At 52.2% G+C, this 20,454-nt stretch overlaps 1 protein-coding gene across 2 annotated transcripts; it reads right to left on the bottom strand.

The window, feature by feature from the left end:
• Positions 1-2,045: 2,045 nt before the first annotated feature.
• ANKRD13A (ankyrin repeat domain 13A) lies at positions 2,046-20,261 on the bottom strand. 2 transcript variants are annotated; one of them, XM_056859297.1, is made up of 15 exons: positions 20,178-20,261; positions 15,645-15,780; positions 14,155-14,279; positions 12,691-12,736; positions 11,170-11,313; positions 10,453-10,648; positions 9,165-9,231; positions 8,033-8,114; positions 7,252-7,313; positions 6,530-6,660; positions 5,018-5,175; positions 4,659-4,772; positions 3,832-3,983; positions 3,261-3,328; positions 2,046-2,269 (listed from the first exon to the last, which is right to left on the bottom strand). In XM_056859297.1, exons 3-15 carry the CDS (start codon positions 14,242-14,244, stop codon positions 2,071-2,073), a joined length of 1,509 nt encoding a protein of 502 aa, XP_056715275.1. In that variant the 5' UTR covers positions 14,245-14,279; positions 15,645-15,780; positions 20,178-20,261; the 3' UTR covers positions 2,046-2,070. The 2 variants fall into 2 exon arrangements, with proteins under 2 accessions (XP_056715275.1, XP_056715276.1); XM_056859298.1 differs by having other exon boundaries at positions 15,645-15,777.
• Between the last annotated feature and the right edge of the window lie 193 nt (positions 20,262-20,454).

Below are 20,454 nucleotides of genomic sequence, written 5' to 3'. Positions count from 1 at the left end.
ATGCTAGACGAAAAACAGATGTCAAGTTGCAGGAAACAGTACTAAATCAGAGAAGCCTTTGAAAAGATAAAAGCCAGCAGGGGTTCGGATCGGTCTCCAGCACCAACTGCAGCATGCAGGTGCCGTCAGCCTCTGGGGCCACTGGAAAGCTGACCTGAACCTGTCTGGGGCACCTCCTGGTCTCCAGCTTAAGACTATCTCAGCCTGCAGACATTTCCTATCATGCCCTAGAGATCTTTTTCTCTCTCCCTCTCACCACTATTTGGTTTTTGTTCCCAACACCTGGACTGCAGAAGAGCTCTGAGAAAAAACATTTCAAAGCTCGCTCTCTACTTTTCAGTTGGTCCTAATAAAAAAGTATCCCACTGCTGGGTTAGGAATGGATATCCCTGAGTCCTTGTATCCCAGTCTGAAGGTGGAAGGGGGTTTCAAAGAAAGGAGTCAGGATGCAGAGGCACAAGGCAGAAATGCTTAGGGGCAGAAAACTAGCACCTGGAGTGAGATCAGAATCCTATGTCCCTATTCAGCTGAGTGGGGGGGGGATCCATTGTTCTGAAGTGTTCTTTAGTAGGGGGCCTCCTCCTGACTCCCCCAATTTCACACAGGGAGGAGGATCCACAGTACCAAACAAACAAAGTGCTTTTTGCAAAGGAGACGTGCTCTTTATTTTCAAGAGAAACGAAGCTTCCAGGCCAGTGACAAATGCATCCCAAGAACTTGGCCCACTTGCTGGGGTTTCTGGATGCCGCCGGCATCTGCCCCGGCAGGAGGGAGAAGAGGCCCCTGTGAGGCAGCATCCGGCCAGCCCCCGGTGCTTGGCACAACAGAAGAGTGTTCAACAAGGCCAGTCCCAAGTGCCCTGTGCCTTGCGGAAGACGCTGCTGCCTGGCAACCTCCCCAGCAGGTTTATTGCAAAAGGGCTGGAAGTGGGGCAGGGGAGGGTTCACACCCTGAGGTGGGACCCAAGTGCTAGAGGGGCAGCCTCTGCTCATAAAGGCCAGGCTGCCTTTGGTGCTGGCAGCGCACAGCATATACAGGAAGGGCTCTAGGGCAGCAGTGCACAGGAGCCTGAACAAGAAGAAAAGAAAAACCCTTTGGCTTCAAGCACAGGATCAACACCAAAGGGATTTGGCCAGGTTCTGCCCCCAATGGCTATCATCCCCCTGCCCACTGTCTGAAAGTGCTGGGGAGTGATGAGGAAGGAGGCCTCCTGGTCTTTGCCCCCACCCCGAAAGCTGTGATTTCGGAAGGGGAGGAGAGGCTAAGAGACTGTATGGTAGGGGAGGAGAGGGATGGGCATGCGCACACACACACGCAGCCCCTGTGCGGCCCATCAGGGCAGCAGGATCTACAGCTCGCAGAAAGCAAGGCCGCACGAACTCCTGAAGAGGCTAGTCCTCCAGGCAGGCAGTTGTTTATCGACCCATCTCAAAAGGAAGTGAGGTGCTCGGAGGGGGCGTGGGTTCCAGTAAGGCAACACCTTGCTCAGTTTGCAATTCACCAGGGAGGAAGTTTCTGGAAAGTGACTTTAAAAACAACCCAAAAGGAAGCTGTACAAAGCACCAGTTAGAGCCAGAGATTCTTGCCTTGGAGTGCAAGAATGGGCTGGTTTGGAATGGCTATGGAGAGGCTGGCAACTGGGAGGAAGAGGCGGGTTCAAGAAGAGGGAGCTCCCCGGTCCCCAACAAAGAAGCGCCCTGCTCCATGGGATCCCTGAAAGCCTAACCAAACCTGGAGAGCTGCATCTCCCCCATGGCCAGCCCATGAGTCAAGCTCTCCAGTGGTGCCACGCCCTGCGGAGATCCCACCTGTCCTTTCAGGAAGGCATCTGGGTCGTGGCAGTGAAGGCAGTCCCAAGGATGCCTTTTCGCCTGAGCTTTGCAGCACACAGAAGGAACAGGTGGCGGTGTACGGTGCTCCAAGGGACGGTGTTCTGGCAGCTCCCTTGAACTGCGGGCGGCAATTCCAGTGCTCCCACTCTGGGCTGCTGAGCCAGCGCAGTCCTCAAGGCTTTCAACAGGAACTACTTCACCGTCTCTTTCTGGCACGTGCTGTGGCTGTCCCCGCTGCCTAATTCTCCAGGAGGGAGCGCTGGAGAGCTCGCTGCAACTCGGCTTCCTCCTCCTCCTGCCGCCGCTTCAGCTCCTGCTGCTCGCGGACAGAAAGCTCCATGGCCAGCTGCAAGTCCCGGTCAAAACTGGAGGAATCCCTTAGCGGGGCGGCAGGGGCAGCGGGGCTGGTGTTCGCCAGGAAGCTCTCCTGCAAGGCCCTGGACAAGACAGAGGGACGCTTTCAAGCAGCTGCCAAAGGACAGACAGCCCTGCCAGGCCACTCGGAGGGGTGGGGGAGAAGAGCCCGGCATGTCCGAGCAGACCTTCTTGGAGGCTCCGGGGCCAGGGGAGCCAGATTTGCAGGTAGAAGGGGCCAAGTTCAACTCGCACAATCTCTAATGCAAGGACCTCGGCCAGCGGGGGTGGAGAAAGAGGATCTCTCTGAGCAGCTGCCCGTCAGAGAAGATGGGCTGAGCTAAAGCGACTGACGCAGCCTAAAACAGCTTGCTGTCTTCATAAGCGGCCTGCCCATACTAAAAGCCGTGCATCCCCCATGTGCACCTCATCCAATCTGCGCCCTGTAAGGGATTAGGGTGGATCATATTGGTATTGCGTGGAAACGGAAGAGGGAGATCCCTATGCACAGCCTCTCCCTTGGGGCCCTCGCCCTCTGGCTCCCAACACAGCCCCTGTTTCCCTCAGATGAAAACACTGAAACAGACCAAAGGACCCTCGGATTACCCACCACCACCAGTGTGAGAACACAAACAGGCCCGTGTGGTGCACACCACAGCAGCCGAGCTACGCAGACACAAACGATGGCTGCCGCGCAACTAAGCGTGACGTTAAGAGGTGCAAACTTCTGGCCGGTTGGAATTGCAGTAAGAGAACCTCTGGAATTGCTCAGAACGTGCATCCCATGGCAGCCATGGAGCCCGGAGCCGCCTGCTGCTCTGACTGACAGCAACACCCCCTAGGATGTGGGCGAAGGGCCTCCCCAATCACCCCTCCCAAGAGCCTCTAGAGGTGCTAGGGACTGAAGGGCAGGGGTGTGTGTGTGTGTGGGGAGATTACCTCCACAAGGCCACTGAGGCTTCTGGTAGCAGCCAGCCACCACCACCAGGTACCCCAGGCTCTGCAGGGCTTTGAGACCCTGCCCGTGGCTGCTCCCTGGAGGGGCTCTTCATTTTAAGCAAGAAATGAGGCTACCTTTGATACTGAAGGTTGAGGTCCTGCGAGTAGGAAACCGCCCCGTTGGAGGTGGCCCTCAAGGCCTCCTGGAAAAGACAACAGAACAGTCCCAGAGTTAGACACATGCAGGTTGCCCCTATCTGCACACACCGGGGGTCAGCTGGGGAGGGGAGAAAAGGCTGGCCTTTGCATTCCCAGAATGCAGGTGGAAAAGGAAACCAACGTTAGAGAGATGGAGGGGGAAGCAAATTCTCATGCAGGCGCTGTAGAAGCAGGAGTAATTTCAGCTTTGGGGCATCCACAGAGCCTCGTTTCGGAGGCTTCCACACAGACTGTGGGGCTGGCCCACTACTGTGCTGGGGGGAGGGGTCAGGCTCCCCCAGCTCTCAGCAAAGCTCTTCAAGGGGCTCTTTTCAGACAACAAATACTTGGACTAGGGTGTTTTCCACAAGCCTGTGCCATTTCCTTCTTGCAGCCAACACAGCAAAATGGCCACAGGTGTTCTGCAGGGACCAGGAGAGGTAGGAAAGCAGCACCCCCACTCCCTCCATGCGCAGGTGAAGCATTCCCGGTTGCGCCACAGACTCACTCTGCTCTGGCTAGACTCCATCAAGCTCTGCTGAATGGCAAACTGCATGATCTCGTTGTCTTCGTCTTGCACCCGCACGTTCCTGCCATCATCCTGAACGCGGTAGGACTTTGGGATCTCAAAGACGGACTGGTCCACCGCAAAGGCAGAGGCTGGAGCAGATTGTGGGAGAGAGGGATGGTGAACAGACAGGTTTTGGCTGGCACACGTGACTCTTGGAGCTTGGGCCTCTCTTGGCACCTGAGGCACCACCCCTTTCCAACCCATTCAGCAAAGAGGAGAGCTGCGACCGTCCTCATCCAGAAGCCCCTTGTGATGATGCCAATGCTCAACCCTTCACCGACCTGCAGAAGCTGCACGTCTGGAACCCTCTTGGGGCTTCCCCTCTACCCCTGCTCCCCCAGCCCAGTCCCTTCCTCTCTCTGTTTACAAGAAAAACAATGAGGGGGACTCTGCACACAAACCCAGCAGAGAAACCTGAGCACATCTCATAGGAAAGGCAGAAACCAGGGCAGGCTGGTTAATCCAGGCAGGATTTCTTCATCACTATCAAAATGGGGGGGGGGTGAGAGAAAAAAGGCTATCCACAGCTATATCCCACAATACAGAACCACAGAAAATCTGCCTACTCTGCTATGAGACATCCAGTTCCCCTTGCCCAAGATGAGCTTACAGGAGCCAGGCTGGAGGGTGCCCCAAGCAGAGAACCTGGGCTCTTGCAAGGGTCCCGTTTCAAAATCAAAAGCCACGATTTTCAAGTGCCAAAGGGATGCAAACCCACAGGTGCGCTCCACAACACACACACACACCCAGTGCGGCTTTCTTACCTGGCTGCTGCTGGGCCCCTTCCAAGGTCTCGGGCGGTGCCTCTTCTGTGGTGCTGCAGCTGTTCACATTCCCAAAGGTAATCCGAGCGTTCAGTACGTGGAACAAGGGGATTTCTGGGGGGCGGAGGAGGTGAAATGTCAAGCAAGGCTGGGCTCTGAGGCTCACCTGATGGGCAGTGGCTCTCCAGGGTTCCAAGCAGGCAACAGTCTTTCCTTGGTTAACTAAGTCCAGGCCCTCACCTTATTCAGCTTCCTCCAACTTAATCTAAAAGAGAGCCCAAACCAAGCACAATTTAGGAGCGTGTGACGAGAGTCTGGGGGGAAAGGAAACCCACAAAGCAAAAGAAAAGGGTCAGTACCTATTTTGACTGGGAATCCAGGAGGAAATTCTAAGGTGATGAAGTCCTTGAGCCGAGCAAAGTGGGCGCTGGTCCTGGCCATCAGGTCGATGATGGGAGTGACGTGTTCCACCAGAGAGAGCGGAAACGCTTCCGACATCCACAAGGTTGCTTTAAACCTGAAAGAGGCACGGGGGGGAGGGGGGGCGGGCTCAGGAAGGGCTCATCTGCCGTGGGTGGAGGGAAAGTCAGGCACCACAGGCGGCGGGACGCTGCATCGGCTCATGTCGCCCCCTCGCAAGCCCCCCAGGATTGGACAGGACTGCCCCAGTTAAGCATCTCCAGGCCTGGCACCCAAAACCAGCACAGCTTCAGGGGCTCACTGTGTTCGTTAGCAGTAGAAAAGCTGGACTGAAGCCCAGTGGTGCCTCAGAGGCCAACAAGAGTTTCGGGGCATAAGATTTCAAGAGTCAATCCTCCCTTCGTCAGATATCTTTTATCTGACGGAGCTTTGACCCTTGAAACCTCATACCCCAAAAATCTTGTTGGCCTCTGATGCGCTATTGGACTTAAACACAGAGCAGGATGCAGTAAGGTGGTGCCTGAACTCTGCCGCTTCAGACTATGCAGCGAGGGGAAGGGGCAAATTACAAACATTCCTGCAACACAGAAAATGAGAGGTCAGAAAGCAAGTTCTATCCTAGCCTCCTCCTTGCTAGTTTTCTATGTGCAGGGATGGGGTGGGGGGGTTGCACAAAGAAGTCTTCAATCAGATGAACCCCTGCCGGCAGCACTGACTCGGGTTTACCAACTTCTCTGCCATTTGGGAGAGTAAGGATGGATCACACAGGGAAGACCTCTTGCTTACTCTGCCCTGTGGGGTTAATTAGGTAAAGGTAAGTCCCCTGTGCAAGCACTGGGTCATTCCTGACCCATGGGGTGATGTCACATCCCGACGTTTACTAGGCAGACTATGTTTATGGGGTGGTTTGCCTTCCCCAGTCATCTTCCCTTTACCCCCAGCAAGCGGGGTACTCATTTTACCAACCTCGGAAGGATGGAAGGCTCAGCCAACCTTGAGCCGGCTACCTGAAACAGACTTCTGTCGGGATCGCACTCAGGTCGTGAGCAGAGCTTTTGACTGCAGTACTGCAGCTTACCACTCTGCGCCACGGGGGTCTATGTGGGGTTAATCATCCACACACAAAGATGGCAGGGGCTGGAGTCACTGGGAAATGTATGAGGTGAGAAGTGTAGGGCTCAGGGTATGTTTTAAAAGCCTCATTCGAGACCTGGAAGCCCTTCTCCCCCCAGCCCGCATCGTGGATCGGAGGTTGAGCTCCACCGGGCAGGAAACAGCTTCGTTTCTCCCAGCACTGAGAGACTCTCGCTTCCGGTAGAAGCGTTGCTGGCTCCAGAGGGAAACCAAGTGGGGATCTGCAGGCAGGGCTGCAAAGAGAGGAGCCACCCAGATGCACGGCATGGCAAGAACAAATCATCCAAAGGCAGGGCCTGGCAGGGCAGCGGCTTTACTTCTGAGTTCGAATGGTCACTTCTTTGGGCCTTCCGATGTCCCTGTCCTTCAGGTCAAAGTCTGGGTTGAAGTATTCCTCTGGAGAGATGGCCGTCGGGTTGTTTGTTGTGGCATATTCTGTTGTGAGGTCCTGTGGAAGGGAGGAGCAAAGGATGGTGAGTAAACCATGTCAGCATTGATTTATAATTTCTGAATCAATATATTTATACCCTGCAGTTCCCACTGTCTCCTGTGGCTGGACAATGGTTTTTTTCTCCAAATTTTGGTCTGTATTTATTACAGATAGAAAATGCCATAAACCTTTGTAGCAGAAGAGAACATCTTTGAGTAAACCAATGGCCAACCAGCTCCTCTGGAGGGTCAACAGGGCACCGAAGCCGCGGCCTTTTGCTGACGTTGCCTCCTAGCGCTGGGACTGCCAGGAGGTTGACTGCCCCTGAAGATGGAGGTTGCCTTCTGTCACCATGGCTAGGAGACCTCTCCGCCATGAACATATCTGGGCCCCTTTGGAAGCCACCCACAGTGGTGCATCCAGATTGCCAGCATCACAGTTCTCCAACATGCTACCGCCTCTCTGGGGGGAACACTATCGCTGACTGTTCCTCCTTGATACCTACACAATCGCCCGCCCCAGTTCCCTGCTATTCTGAAGTCCCCAAAGTCATCAGTAAGCCTCATCTCCGATGCTCAACAGGTCTGGGTCCAGACGGTTTTCACTCACCTGCTGTGCGCCATACTCGTGCTCAATGGTGCCCAAAAAGGACTCGAGGGGATTTCTGTCGGCTTGAGGAAAAGAGCCCGTTAGCAGCGCTGGCTCTGTCAGCTGAAAGGCACACTCAGCCACCCCTCCCCCGCCCCCACTCTCACATCCGTCTCATTCCTGCAACACCACCTGGGGCATTTGGAGGTCCCCCCCCATCTCACCATGCGGATTTTCTGCAACTGCTCATTTGGAGGAAGGGCACAGACTGCAAGGGGGCTGCTTCACTCCACCGGCCAGGGGCAGGATCCACCACTCCCCCCCCCCACACACCACTTTCTGCAATAAATCTGTGAACGATCCTACTGCCAGGGGAAAGGGGTGTTGTCCCACGGGGGCTGCTTCACGACACAACTGCTGGGGGGAGAGGAAAAGCAGTTGCCTGGCGGCTACTGTGTCCGTCCTTCAAGAACAGGTTGGTAAACCTGTCAATACTGTCGCTTCTAGTGTTTGTGCTGGGCCATTATCCATAATGCTTCACTTCAAGGCTCATTCGAAAGAAGTGCTGAATGGCAGCTGGCAAACTGGTACGCAGCAGGGTCCCCAAAAAAGCCAGCTCCTCCCCACAACCGCACCCCATGCTGCATGAACCAGGGCATGCAATTCAGCCGGAGAATCGGGTCTCAATGCCCAGAAAACACCAAGCAGGAAGTGGATGTGTTTTGTCGTTGGGTTGGAATATGACAGGAAGTCCAGCCCCAGATCCCAGACCTCGACATTTTCAATGGCAGGAGGAAATTACCTTTGTATCTCCTCTTCTCCTCTTCAGTCAAGTGTTCTGTTCGGATCTTGGTCACCACGTTCACATTGTTTGCTGTGTAGACCTGGGGGGAAATGAGAAGAAGAAGCTACCTTCAAAGGCTTTTGCCAAACAGAGGCCCCCAAAGGCCACTGGCAGACCCTCGCCTCTGCCCGCTGTCAATGGGCTGAGGCTCGCGGGGCACCTCTGAAAGATGCCATGTGCCATCAGCTGGCAAGTGAAATCAATTCATTGCCTGCCTCCAAGCAGCACAGATAGGAATCCTTCAGCTGACAAGCCGGCTTGTCCTCTGAGGGTCTGCAGATTCTGCAGTCCCAGAGAAGACCCTCACCACGCAGGGCCAGCCCAAAGGCCTCTCTAGCTCAGCTTACAGTGGGCGGCAGGACGCTCTGGGCAGAGCTCCATGGGGAAAAGCCGCTATCTGTTTGTCCTTGCCTCTCAACACAGTCATGACTAGCAGCACTCAACAGGCCTACCTCCGTGTGGCTACCACAATGCCTTTCAAGGACCACTGACACTAGCTGCCATCAAAACATTTTGTTGCAGAGAGTTCCAGAGGCTTATTGAGTGCACATTAACATGCATGAAGCTGCCTTATACTAAATCAGACCCTGGGTCCATCAAAGTCAGTCTTGTGTACTCAGACTGGCAGCAGCTCTCCTGGTTCTTAGGCAAAGGTCTTTCACCTCCCCTACTACCTGGTCCTTTCAACTGGAGATGCAAAGGATTGGACCAGGGACCTTCTGCATGCCAAGCGGATGCTCTGCCACTGAGCCACACAGCCCCATCGCCACTTCCTTTTGCTTACTATAAAATCCACAGAATACATCTCATTCTCTGCTGGCTGTTTTTGTATTCTGAATGGGGGCCACACCCCGTTCACTAGCCCACAGACCAGTCATGGTTTTACAGGCCTCGAGCATGTGCCCTGTCAAGCACCAGCAAGCCAGAATTCTCCACTGCCTTGCATGGGTGAGCCATTTCCTCTTCCTTAGGGCTGCTGAGAAACAGCCAGGAGCCTGGAGGAAGTTTTCTGTGCCAGAATGGAGATGCAATGCAGTGCAGCTCTCAGGAGAGAGGGACTCGATCTCAGGGGCACAGAACTGCTTCCTACCTTTGCTTCGTAAGTGTTAACCACTTCAGACTTCTCTGTTCTCCAGACCCAGAAGCCAGACGTATTTCTACAGGGGAAAGCAGACTATGAAAACATCTGCACTTTAAACAGCAGTTTTCCTGAAGCCGGTTACCTTTTTCACAGCAGTCAAGCAACATCTACCTGGTAGCCTCACCAAAGAAAGTTCTGCAGATCCCAGTAACACAACTGGAAGGACTTGTGTGTCTTCTAGCTACCAGACAGAGGTCCAGGGCCCACCGCAAGAACGACAACGGCATTTATGTGGCCCTTGCCATGTTCAGAGCCTTTGCATGAAGTATCTTGTGACGACCCTCACAATTGCTGCTGGAACTATTCCCACATTTTCAGAGGGCAGCCATGTTGGTCTGCAGCGGAACAGCTCGATTTGAGTCCGGTAGAATCTAAGAGACCAAGATTTCTGGGGTATGAGCGTTCAAGAGTAAAAGCTCCCTTCATCAGGTATCTGACAAAGGCAGCTTGAAAGCCCACAGTCCGAAAATCTTGTTGGTTTCTAAGATGCTCCTGGACTTGAATCTGGCTATTTTCAAATTGCAGATGGGAGGACTGACTCGGGGGGGGGGGGGGTGTTGCCCAAGGCTGCCTCCTAAGTTTATGACCAAGATCAGATTGGAACCAGGAACCTTCCAGGAGGAGCTCTGTCTACTGGCTACCATGCAACACCAGCTCCCAACCTCTCAGTCCAGCATTCCTGGCCAGAACTGGTCCCAAGGGAAAGATGAGAACAACAGAAGAGCCCTGCTGGATCAGACCACTGGAGGTCCATCCGGTACAGGATCCAGTCTCACACAGTGGCCGACCAGAGGAACTGGTCGGCCACTGTGTGAGACTGGATCCTGTACCGGATGGACCTCCAGTGGTCCAATGACAGGGCATAGAGGCCAAGGCCTTCATAAGAATGTCAGAACAGCCCTGCGGGATCAGACCAATGAGGGTCCATCTCGTCCAGCATCCCGTCTCACACAGTGGCTGACCATTTCCTCTAGAGGGCCAACAACAGGGCATAGAGGCCGAGGCCTTCCCTTATTTTGTCTCCTGGCACTGGGGTTCAGAGCTTTGCTGCCTCAGAACGTGAAGGAGGACACTTACAGGACAGCCCTGTATATATTTGCATAAAGAATAAGGAATAGCAATTTCACTTTGTTTTTACGTGATGTGGTCCCGTGTGACGGGGGGCTGCCTCTTCCATGACCCCCTCCCCCGCCAGGACTTGCGTGGCACTCCTGCTCAGCTGCCAGCCTCCCCTTACCTTTCGAAGGCAATGTTCCTAGTGTCCAGCGAGGTGTTGATGATGGGGGATGTCAGCCGCCTCTCCACCTCCTTGCTCTTGGGGGTCATGGAGTCCAAGGTCAGGCGCTGGATCTGCTGGGTGATTTCAAAGCGCTCCGTTGCGACCACCTTCTGGTCATGGTTCACCTCAATCAGCTCTGCCCAGTTTCCAGTATCTGTTGTGGGGAGGCAAAGGCCACAAAAGTCTTGTTGCCAGTAACTGGAAGGGCAGCCCTTGGAGACCCCCCTATGAACCCCTGGCCCAAATCAACCATAAGCCCGAAAACTGCATGTTCCATTTATTTAACTATTTTGTTCATTTATACCCCGTCTTTCTCCCCTGTGGGGACCCTAAGCGGCTTTCATCCTCCTCCTCTCACCCTAACAACAACCCTGTGAGGTAGGGTCAGAGCTGAGAGTGTCTGACTGGCCCAACGTCACATAGCAAGCTTCCATGGCAGAGTGGGGATTTGAACCAGGGACTCCCAGATCCTAGTCTGACACTCTAACCACTACGCAACACTGCCTCTCAGGTTAATCTAATGATGGCTGCGTGGCTCTCCTGCAGCAAGGCTGCCTTCTGGACCAATGAAGTCTGACAACGGGCCCCTGAATTCCAGACTCCCACAGCCAGAACAACCCCCCACGAGTCCCTCGCGACTCCCCTTCCCTCCGCCTCTTCCCAGGCTCCACCCACCTTCCCCCCTGAAGATCAGACTGCGCCTTCCTCGTTCCCAGCTCATGTTTTCAAATCCAAGCAAGGTGATATCGACTCGCAGGTTTGCTCCACTCTTCCAGATGCGGCAGACGTCGCTGGGGCAGACGCGGGAAACCAGGGGAACTGTCGGGAGGCAGAGAGAGAACAAAAGCCGGATGTGAGGCCCCTTTTAAAAGAAAACCGGGAGGAGGAGTGTGTGTGTGTTTTGGCAGATCACATCGAAGGTCCACCTAGTCCAAGAGCCCATTTCTTGAAATGGCCTGCCAGAGGACCCAATAGGGAGTCTCCAAGCTGGGCACCGAGGCAACAGCCTACCCTGCTGTCAGAGGTATACTGCCTCAGAGCATGGAGGATCCACCATAAACACTTACACCACTCCATCATGAATTTGTCCAACCCCCTTTTTAAAACCATCTACTTTACATCTTCTGGCAGCAGATTCCATCCGTTAATTGTGTATTGTATATATTTATTTTCTACCCACTCTTCCGCCAAGGAGCTCAGGGGACGTAAATGAGACTCCCTTCCTCCAATGTATCCTCCCAACAGCTCTGTATGGTAGGCTAGACTGAGAAAGAAGGACTGGCCCAAGGTCACACAGCACATCTTGGGGCCAGTGAGCATTTCAGTCGGGGTCTCCTTGTTCAACAAACATGAAGCTGCTTATGGTGAGGCAGGCCCACAGCCAACCCAGGACAGCCTGGTCTACTCCGACTGGCAGCGGCTCTCCAGGGTCACAGGCAGAGGACTTTCACATCGCTAACTATCTGATCCTTTTTTAAGAAAAACTGTAGATGCTGGGGACTGAACCAGGGGACTTTCTGCATGCCAAGCAGAGGCTTTACCACTGAGCCACAGCCCCTCACTCCAACCATTACCCCTCACTGTGCTCACAGTGTACTGATCTTCCTTTCATCTGTCCTGCCTGAATCTTCTCATGTCCATCAACCTCACTGGGCGTCAGCCAGTTCTAGTGTTATGTGAAAGGGAGAGAAAAAAATCACTCCATCCACTTTCTGCTCCCCATATGCAGTTTTATAAACCCCATCACACCCTCTCTCTGCACCAAACTGTCTTAAAAATCAAAATGGCTGGAGTCTGTTCTCAAGAGAAAGGTGCTCCAATACCTAAAATCATAAGAACATAACAATCATTCTGTCTGCATATCCTGCCTGGGTGACAAGAAGTAAACCCCACAAGGAAATCCAAAGTTAGTAAATTCACATTGTGCCAAACAACTGTAAATTCTTTCAGCCCATTTCAAAGGCTCTAGGTTTGTAAAACAAGGCCCTTTATTGTACTGACAAAGAGGAGGTGAAGGGAAGGCAGGCATGGTCTGGGGCAGGTTACAAGAACCGGGGCTGTCTGGGCAGGCAGAAGATCTCGTTGGAATGGAAACCATTACCCCATGCTAGCAAGCAACCCAGGGAAGAGTCAGCTAAACCCAAAGGGGCATAAACTGCCTCGAAGAAGAAGGCGGACAGCTTGATTCCGACTTACCCCAACTGGTGAATTCCCACTTCATTTCCACGTAAAAATCTGGAGTCTGGCACAGAAAAATAAAAGAGGAGCACAGCTGAGTCCAACAAAAGGCGGGCCTTATGAAAGTCAACAATATAAACTTATGGAACTCCCTGCCTCAGGATACCCAAGAAGAAGTGGTCTTTTGAAGAAGTGGTCTTCAAAAAAGGACTGACTGATCATGGGCTGCTAGCCATGGCTGCCAAAGGAGTGGGACTTCAAGACGCTGGGGATTAACAGACTTTACAACATTTTGGAATGGCGAACCTAGATTTTCGGAATCTAGCAGCTTCACAGCGATGCTCTTGAAGGGTTTCTCAGAAAGAATAAGGCCAATGAAACAACCTTCATGTAAAAAAACAACCTCTATTGAAACAAGGCAAAGGTGAAAGCTGCCCTACAGTCCCAAGGAAACTGTTGTGCCCTCTCTTTCTCTGCCTTTTCAGGGCAAGGAGGGTGTGCCTCAGGGGGACCAGGGCTGGGGAGATCTGGGAAGGCTGGAGGGTTCACGTTCACTGTTTCACAAGCCTGCATGCTGGAACTGCAGAAGGATTGTTTCATAATTCCCTTTCCCTTAACAGATGAGGCTTGTAGTCCATCTGGCCTCATCTTTGCAAGCTCTGACTGCAGCTTTCCAGGAGCTCGGGCAGTGGTCCTTCCAGGCCTTGCCCCTTACATCCCCCTTCAGAGGGAAGTCTAGGAATTTAACTGGGGGCCCACTCTATTACCAAGCTAAAGTTCCCACTGCAAATGTGACCAAGGCTTCCCGTTTCATGTGTGCCCAGCGCCACCCAATGGTTAGAGTGCTGGACTAGGATCAGGGAAACCCTGGGGCAAATCCCCACTTGCCAGGAGACTTACTGGGTGACCTTGGGCTGGTCACTGTCTTGCTATCTCTTTGCCTAATCTACCTCACAGGGTTGTTGTAAGAGTAAAGAGGAGGAAGAGAAATCCATGTGCTCCTTGGAGGAAGCATGGGAAGAAAGTGCACTAAAAAAACCCTTTAAAACAAAGAGGTAACAAAGGATGTCCCACTGGACAGAGCACAAATGCCCCTTATAAACTGATTTCGTTTTGCACTCTTTGTCCTGTGTGCAACTTTAATTATATAATGTATGTGGCGGGAGGCAGCTTCATAGCATGACTGGCGTAGCAGGAAGTAAATGCTGGGGACAGTGTTATCAGTACCACCAAGAGAGCCGTCTCCTCAGGACTCTGCCTTCAGGAGTCTAACTACAGTGTTCAAAAGTATATTACTGTGTGGTAAAAATGTCAGGCCATTGTTTGGAGGCAAAATGCTAAATTTGGTGGATTATTAGCAGAGACCACTCTGGTGTTCTTATGGGGGAAACAGAACTAAATGATGAAATAGTTTTTCGTAAGAGTGTGACTTTAAAGCAACCACGGACGGGGTGCATCTTTCATGCCTCCCAACCTCTTTACCTTGTTAATTTTTTGGAGCAGTTCTGGGACCCCACCGAGGGTTGTGGACGTTTGATGATAATCCCGATGCTGCAGGATCATATGAACCATCTCGGGATCCCCGGTGCTGACTGCCTCGTGCAAGACTGCAGGAAAGACAAACGGAGACAAATCAGCAGGAAGAGACTGGAAATCAAAGCTCTGCTTAAGGAGCCCCCAGAGTGGTGCCCACTGACACCTTACCTGGAGTCCCCCAAGTGTTTTTACAACATTGGTAGAGCCAGGTGGGGCATTTGCCCAGCAAGGCTTCTGATTGGCTGTGCAGATTTTTTAAAACTTTGCTTTTGCAGCAGCTGCCACCAGTGCCAGGATCCTCATAGCGTGACTTAAGGTGAGCTGCAGCACCCATTTTGTGGATTGTGGGGACCGTATCACTCCAGTCTTGGCCCATCTACACTGGTACCCAATTTGTTTCTGGGCACAATTCAAAGGTCAATGGTCTTGACCTTCAAAGCCCTGTACGGTTTGGGACCAACACACCTGAGGGACCACCTAATCCCTTATGAACCCACCCGACCATTTCGGTAATCTTTGAAGGCCCTGCTTCGGGTGCCCCTCGCTTTTAAAATTAGGTGGGTGGCAACCCAGGGAAGGGCCCCTTCTCGTTCATGGCGCCCAAAGCTCCGGAACACTCTCTCCAAGGATACGCCTGACCCTTTCTGTTGCTGACTTCCACCAGTGGGTGAAGACTTTTTTATTCCATTTGGCATTCCCTCAGTGATCCCTCCTTCCTAACCAATGCTTTTATCTTTTGTATGTGTTTTAATTGTTTTTTATGTACTGTAACTCTGTTATTAAACTCTCTTTAAAATTATTTTAATAATGTATATTGGGAGGGCTGACTTTAAGGATTTTACAATGTGATTTTATCATGTATGTTTTAAATTGTACGTCACCTCGGTGGCCCTTATAAGGGCAGAAGGCAAGGTACAAATTTTGTAAATAAATAAATATTGTGACAGCTATTTCGTGGTTGTGCTGTGTCAGAACTCTAAAGGTGCCCACAGGCTCAAAAAGGTTGGGGACCCCTGATCTACTTGCTGAATCCAAATAACCAGGTGCCCTTTTCACACACAGCTTCCAGGCCTTCCTTAGTTCCCTGGACTTTCTGTCTTTGAATCTCAGGAGCTCCCAAATCTGCCCATTTTCTTCAGCCAAAAGTACAGTGTGGAGGCACAAAAGCTCTGGAACTCTCTCCTCAGGGAGATTCGTCTGTCCCATTGAGTTGCTGTCTTCCGCCAGAGGGTTAAGACTTTCTTGTTTCGTCTGGCATTCCCTCAATGAGCCCTCCCTCTTAACCAATGTTTTTATGTTTTGTATGTACTTTAACTGTTTTTTAAACTCTTTTAAAATTGTTTTAATTATATATGTTTGGAAGGAAGGTTGACGTTAATGGTTCTTCCTCACTCTCACGTTTGCTGTTCGTTTAAGGTGAAGTGGCAACCTCTTACCCGTCCATCCTGAAGAGTTCTCTTTGGTGACATCTGCCTTGTGCCGCAACAGGACTTTGGCAGACTCGATGTATCCCAGAGAAACGGCAAGATGCAGCGGGGTCCGGCCACGAGGATCCTGCTGCTCCACATCCTGCTAAAGAGCCGAGAGTTAGACCTCTTCCCAGGCAGCCATGACGCACGGGACCGAGCACAAACGTTCATCACAATGATGCTTCATGGAGACCAGCGGAATGCGTCATGGACTCTGTGCAGGAAGCTGCGGGGCTGTGATTGTGTCGCTTCTCAGGACACAGACAGGCAAGCGTAAAACCAGACAGCAATCCCAACAGGTCTCATTTTTTAAAATCCTACACAAGGAAGTTTGGGGAAAGCTTTTTCTGAACACTCAGCGTCCACTTTTCACTATTAAATAGAACTGGGTGGATGTTATCAAAACCTGCGTATGTGAAGCTGGCTCCTATCGTGCCAGGGCCACTGGACCATCGAGCCCAGCGGTGGCGACTCTGACTGGATCTCAACTGTGGGTCATTCCAGCTACCCCCAGATCCTCTTAAGTGAAAGGTGCCAGGGACTGACAATGGTATCTGCAAAGGCCCTGGAAGAGCATGCAGGAAGAAGATTCGCCAGCCACATTCTGGTTTTCTGACATTCTTATTCAAATCAGAACACTACGGGGAAAGCGTAAGTAAGCTCTTCCACAGCTCCCACACACAGTTTCCTAGATGTTCTCTGCACCTAAAGGGGAAGAGCTTGGAATTAATCAAATAGACCCTTAACCATTCCTCCAGGAAACGTTCCACTATCCTGCTTTCTTTCTACCAGCCGCATCTTTCCTGCAGGATTCTCTCCCAAGCAGGGCAAAGGCCTCCTCCTGCAGGCTATGATCTTGCCGAGGACTCAGTGGGATGGGTCCCTCTCCTCTCCAGCACCTCTAGGAGGCAGCACTCCCCAAAGGAGGGCTTCATGGGATTCTCCTGTTTCCTGCAGGGGCTTAACTAGCCTCACATCACTATTTTTAAAACCAAAACCGGAGTTCCAGCCTTTGTTTTTCTGTACCAGGAATTGCTGTCACCCTACATACTAAAAGAAGCTATGACACAAACGCCCAAGTGCACACAGAGTGGGTGGCAACCTTTACAAAGCAAACTTTGTAAAATGTTTGGTGACGTTATGGAAACAGATGGCCTCTGGAACAGCATCCCCACATGGGTGACACACATACACACACACACACAAGAGGACAATGAGATCTCTTGACAGACCGCCACGAAATGCAAAACACACAAGGCGGAAAGAGCCACAAGCATGCAAACAGTAACACGCTCCCACCTTACGCAGGTCTTTCACTACTAGCCTTAGAAATCTGAAACAGAAGAGCTTCTATCACTAAAGGAAGAGAGCAAGAATCAATAGAGTGCCAAGGAAGACACGGGGCATGTGCAGATTTCCTGCTGCTGTGGGCGAGGTGCTGAACCACACTTGCCAAGGGAGCCCGGGGAAGCAGAAGTAATAAAGTTAGGACCACAGAACCATTAACGAATTCATCGATTAAATGCAGACAATCAACTGAAAAGGTGTCGATTGGTTGAACTTAAATGCAACCAAAATGTATTCAAGTTCTTGTTGAGATACCAGAAGGCCCTAACTGAGGTTTGGTAACATGAAGATACATTTCATCTTACATGATAAATTGATCAACTAAAAATTGTTTAAATGTGATTTGCAGACTACAGTTTGATACACACACTACAATTGGGATGTTCAATAACTTTCATTTGAATGAGAAGCAGCTACGAAGGCCCCATTTAATAGCTTTGTCAACATTCGGGCTTACAGCTGCATGCCAGAACCTAACTCACTGCGCTAGATGGCCTCCCACTTTGAAGTGTAAACTCCTTGGGTCAGGTAGCTGTGCTTTCTGGCTTATGCCACATAAAACCATGAAGCACAGTTGTGTTCCAAATATTACACATTTATTTAAAATTAACTTGGGCATCTCTATGAGCATAAGGGACTCCTAAAAGCTATCAGGCAGAATGAGTTGGCATATTTGTTCTCAGCAGGAATGGAATTCCAGCCAGCAGTGAAGCGAAGTCTCTTACAGCCCCAGCCAACCTTCAGAGCTTGCCTAACTTTGCTCAAAAATCATTCCCCGTGCTCCACCAAGGGAAGGAAGTGAACACACCGGCCAACTTCTCCAAACAGAAATCACTTCTCACAATTTGGAAATATTTGGTTTTGCTTGGGGGAGAGATAGAGAGGGAACGGGCTGAGCAGACAGAAGAAAAAGTGCCTGTTTGTGGCAGTGCCGGGGGGTCGGGGACGGGTTAACTGCCCTGACAACAGTCTGAAGTGGCATGATTTTTGGCAGAGGTCTCTTGTGGTGCCAGCATTCTGCTCCAGTTGGTTGGCTGCTTTCAGATGCAACAGGCAAACACATCCATCACACCTGCCTCCTTTCAAGCAGCTGAAAATGTTTGCTCAACACCACCGGCACTGCTCTTAAGCTGCCTTTCCACTGCATTGTTAGAATCAGTCTCGGAAAACCAGGCAGAAGGTGCTGCTGCTTTTGAGGACAGTTGGAGTGACAGAGGAGAGGATGAGACAGGGAAAGCAGGTGTGGTACAGTAGTGACTGGACTTGGAATGGGAAGACCCGGATTCAAATCCTGTGTCACGTATCCTGCTCTGGACACCTTTGGGGAACAGTAGGGCAAATGAACAAGGCAACACTTTTTGCTTAGCTGCCCAAATACAAGGAGAAGTCTAGGTTTGCAAAGGTCTGAAAGTCCACCTCCCGCACCCAACAAATCCATCAGAGCAGGGGTTTTCAAAGACTTCCTAAATCTTCTGCATCAATTTAGATCCTTAACACCAGTCATGGAAGCTCAGCGCACCCAGAGGAAACTGGGGTGTGTTCCAATATATGCACTCAAGACATGTCAGGCATTGGCCGATTCCATTGGGTTGCACCATTGCCCATGTGAACAGACCACATGGTGCACAACAACACTTGGAAGTGCTCGGAAAGGTGTCCTTTAGAGAAATCTGCAGGGCGAGGAACCATAACAAGCCTCCAAGGAACCTCAGGATACCTGGCAACACAGTCTGGAAAACTATGCCTTGGAGCCGGAGTTCTCAAAATGGGATTCCTGAGCAGCTGGCAGGAGCTGTTCTTTCCTGATCATTGGGCAGACCCATACCATACCCCACTGGGGGCTTTGAACACATGAGCACATGAAGCTGCCTTTTACTGAATCAGAGTCCATCAGAGTATTGCCTACTCAGGCCGGCAGCAGCTCTCCATGGTCTCAGGCAGGGGTCTTTCACATCATCTCCTTGCCTAGTCCCTTTAACTGGAGATGCCGGGGATTGAACCTGGGACCTTCTGCATGCCAAGCAGATGCTCGATCACTGAGCCATGGACTGGCATCACAGCATTTTGTGTTAATATACGATGCTTGTAGCTCATGAAGCGAACCCCTGGGAATCTTTTCCCTTTCCCCCAGCTTCAGGGTCCTTCTTGGTCCTTTTCCGTTAACAGGTATGTTTGCAGGTCCAAGGGGGCAAAAACTCAGATGACCTCAAACATTTTTTCTTGGATTCTCCACCCTTACTTTGAACTTTACCGAGAGACACTGATCCATTTGCCCCCTATTTAGGGGCACTCGATAATACACCTGGGGTATGAAGTCGCTCTGTGTTTTCTATTTGTCTCTCCCTCTTTCCTTTTTTAACGCTGATCTTAAATTTGCCCCTCAATGCATAACTGAGTCTGGAAAAGGTACAGACGGCACACAGTCGTCCTCTCTCAAAGTGAAGAGATTGCAAACCCAGACGTAGCTCCTTTCCACACTGGCCAGCCCCACAGGGTATCCCACCGCACCCTCGGCATGGCTCTCCAGGCCTCGATCCCAGGGGTCCCAGGCACCACTCAGAGAAGCGAACCAAGGAGCAAACGGGAGCCACCGGTCCCTCTTCTGCTCCTTTGGCGCAGCATGGCAGAGCCAGCGTTCATCTGGACCCCGGGAGAGACCTGGGTTCAAACTGCTGCTCTCTGGTAACCCTGAGGGTAGGTCCTTGTAGGTTATCCGGGCTGTGTAACCGTGGTCTTGGAATTCCAAGACCACGGTTACACAGCCCGGATAACCTACAAGAACCAATGAACTCTGACCGTGAAAGCCTTCGACAATATCCTGAGGGTACGGTTGCCAGGTCCTTCTCTGCCACCTGCGGGAGGCTTTGGGGGCGGAGCCTAAGGAGGGCTGGGGTTGGGAGGGACTTCAGTGCCATAGAGTCCAATTGCCAAAGTGGCCCTTTTCTCCAGGGGAACTGATCTCCGTCGCCGGGGAGTCAGTTGTAACAGCAGGCGGTCTGCAGCTAGTGCCTGGAGGCTGGCAACCCTCCCTGTGTGGGCCGTGCTGTCTGGGTTTAGCCTACCTCCCAAGGCTGTTGTAGAGGTAAAGCAAGCCAGGGCAGGATGCAAACGTGCCAGGCTGCCCAGTCCGCCGAGGCAGCCCCTCCCCCTTACCTGCTCCTCCAGCACCTTTGCCAGCTGCCGGTAGTCGTTGTGCCAGACCAAGGCGTGCAAAGGGAACCCCCCGCTGGGGCTGCTGCTGCCCGGGGAGCTCATGCCGGCCCCCTCCCCGCCCCCTCTGGGGGTCGCAGGCCCCCCTGGGCCAGGGGGGCCGTCCAGGCGAGCCACCCCCGGCCCCTCGGGGCCCTCCCCCGCCTCAATTGCTCGACCCTTTGCGGGCGCCGGCCAGGCGACCCCCGCCCCTTATCCCCCCCCTGACCTTTCACCTCCC

This window comes from Euleptes europaea, chromosome 13 (assembly GCF_029931775.1).
Source record: "Euleptes europaea isolate rEulEur1 chromosome 13, rEulEur1.hap1, whole genome shotgun sequence".
Classification (NCBI taxonomy): domain Eukaryota; kingdom Metazoa; phylum Chordata; class Lepidosauria; order Squamata; family Sphaerodactylidae; genus Euleptes; species Euleptes europaea.
The sequence above is the reverse complement of the archived record's forward strand: the minus strand, read 5'-3'. Positions and strand labels throughout refer to the sequence as shown.